General features: G+C 48.6%; 1 protein-coding gene across 1 annotated transcript; it reads right to left on the bottom strand.

Annotated features, from left to right (window-relative positions):
• Positions 1 to 430: 430 nt before the first annotated feature.
• Positions 431 to 652, bottom strand: T265_12304 (hypothetical protein; the record flags this gene model as incomplete). The annotated part of the gene is made up of 1 exon (XM_009179658.1): positions 431 to 652. One exon carries the CDS (start codon positions 650 to 652, stop codon positions 431 to 433), a length of 222 nt encoding a protein of 73 aa, XP_009177922.1.
• Positions 653 to 817: the final 165 nt, after the last annotated feature.

Genomic DNA, 817 nt, shown 5'->3' with positions numbered 1-817 from the left:
CAGGAGCGGACGCGTGCTAACTGGGTTTATATGGGTAGCATCTTGAGCCCTTCTGCGAAATAGGTCATTGGCAAGCTAGCGTACTCCGGCGTAGTTTGAAATAAAACGGCGCTAGTAGTTGATGAGGCCGCTGAATCGACGCAGAGCGGACTTTATTGCAGGCGCCGATGGCCTTGAACTTCAACTCAATCAGGCGAATTTTGGGTTCGTCCGTTTGGTGGCCCGAAATCCGCTCCAAGCCATGGCGGTTTTTAGCTCGACTCTTTCATTTCAAGCCCCCGCTATTGAAAGCATTGTGGAGTTGCTAAAGATTCGCTTCGTGCCGTCTAATTGTAGGGCTGGCGAAATGTATATCACAGGTTTGGCGGAAGGGCTTAATCCAGTCCCCTAGTTCCGCTTGCAACAAACAGTTGAAAGATGTATGCGGCGTTCAGTAAGAGGCTTCATTTCGAAGAAGCACAAACTTGCAAAAAGGAGTGTTGAGCACTGGAAGCACTTGTGAGTCCGGTGGCATGTTAACACAGCGTAAACGTTGCAAAAGGCTGCACAAAGTTGTCATTAAAATCAAGGAATTTCGGTCCCATTGCGGCAGCAATGGCATAACGTCGATAGTCACCTCGTAAACGTTGATCTCTGGGATGTTCGGATACATTCTGGAGCAGCGTAGCCCATGGACAGTCAGACGGCCAAATGACGTTTATGTTAGACACATGCCAGAATGGCAGTTTGGCAGCGCTTATCTTGTTGCGTGCAGGCAAGCAAGGAGGTAATAACATGAACGTGGAAGTCACAGAATGAAAAATACTGGCGTAGTGAA

This window comes from Opisthorchis viverrini, assembly GCF_000715545.1.
Source record: "Opisthorchis viverrini unplaced genomic scaffold opera_v5_5388, whole genome shotgun sequence".
NCBI lineage: Eukaryota > Metazoa > Platyhelminthes > Trematoda > Opisthorchiida > Opisthorchiidae > Opisthorchis > Opisthorchis viverrini.
The sequence above is the reverse complement of the archived record's forward strand: the minus strand, read 5'-3'. Positions and strand labels throughout refer to the sequence as shown.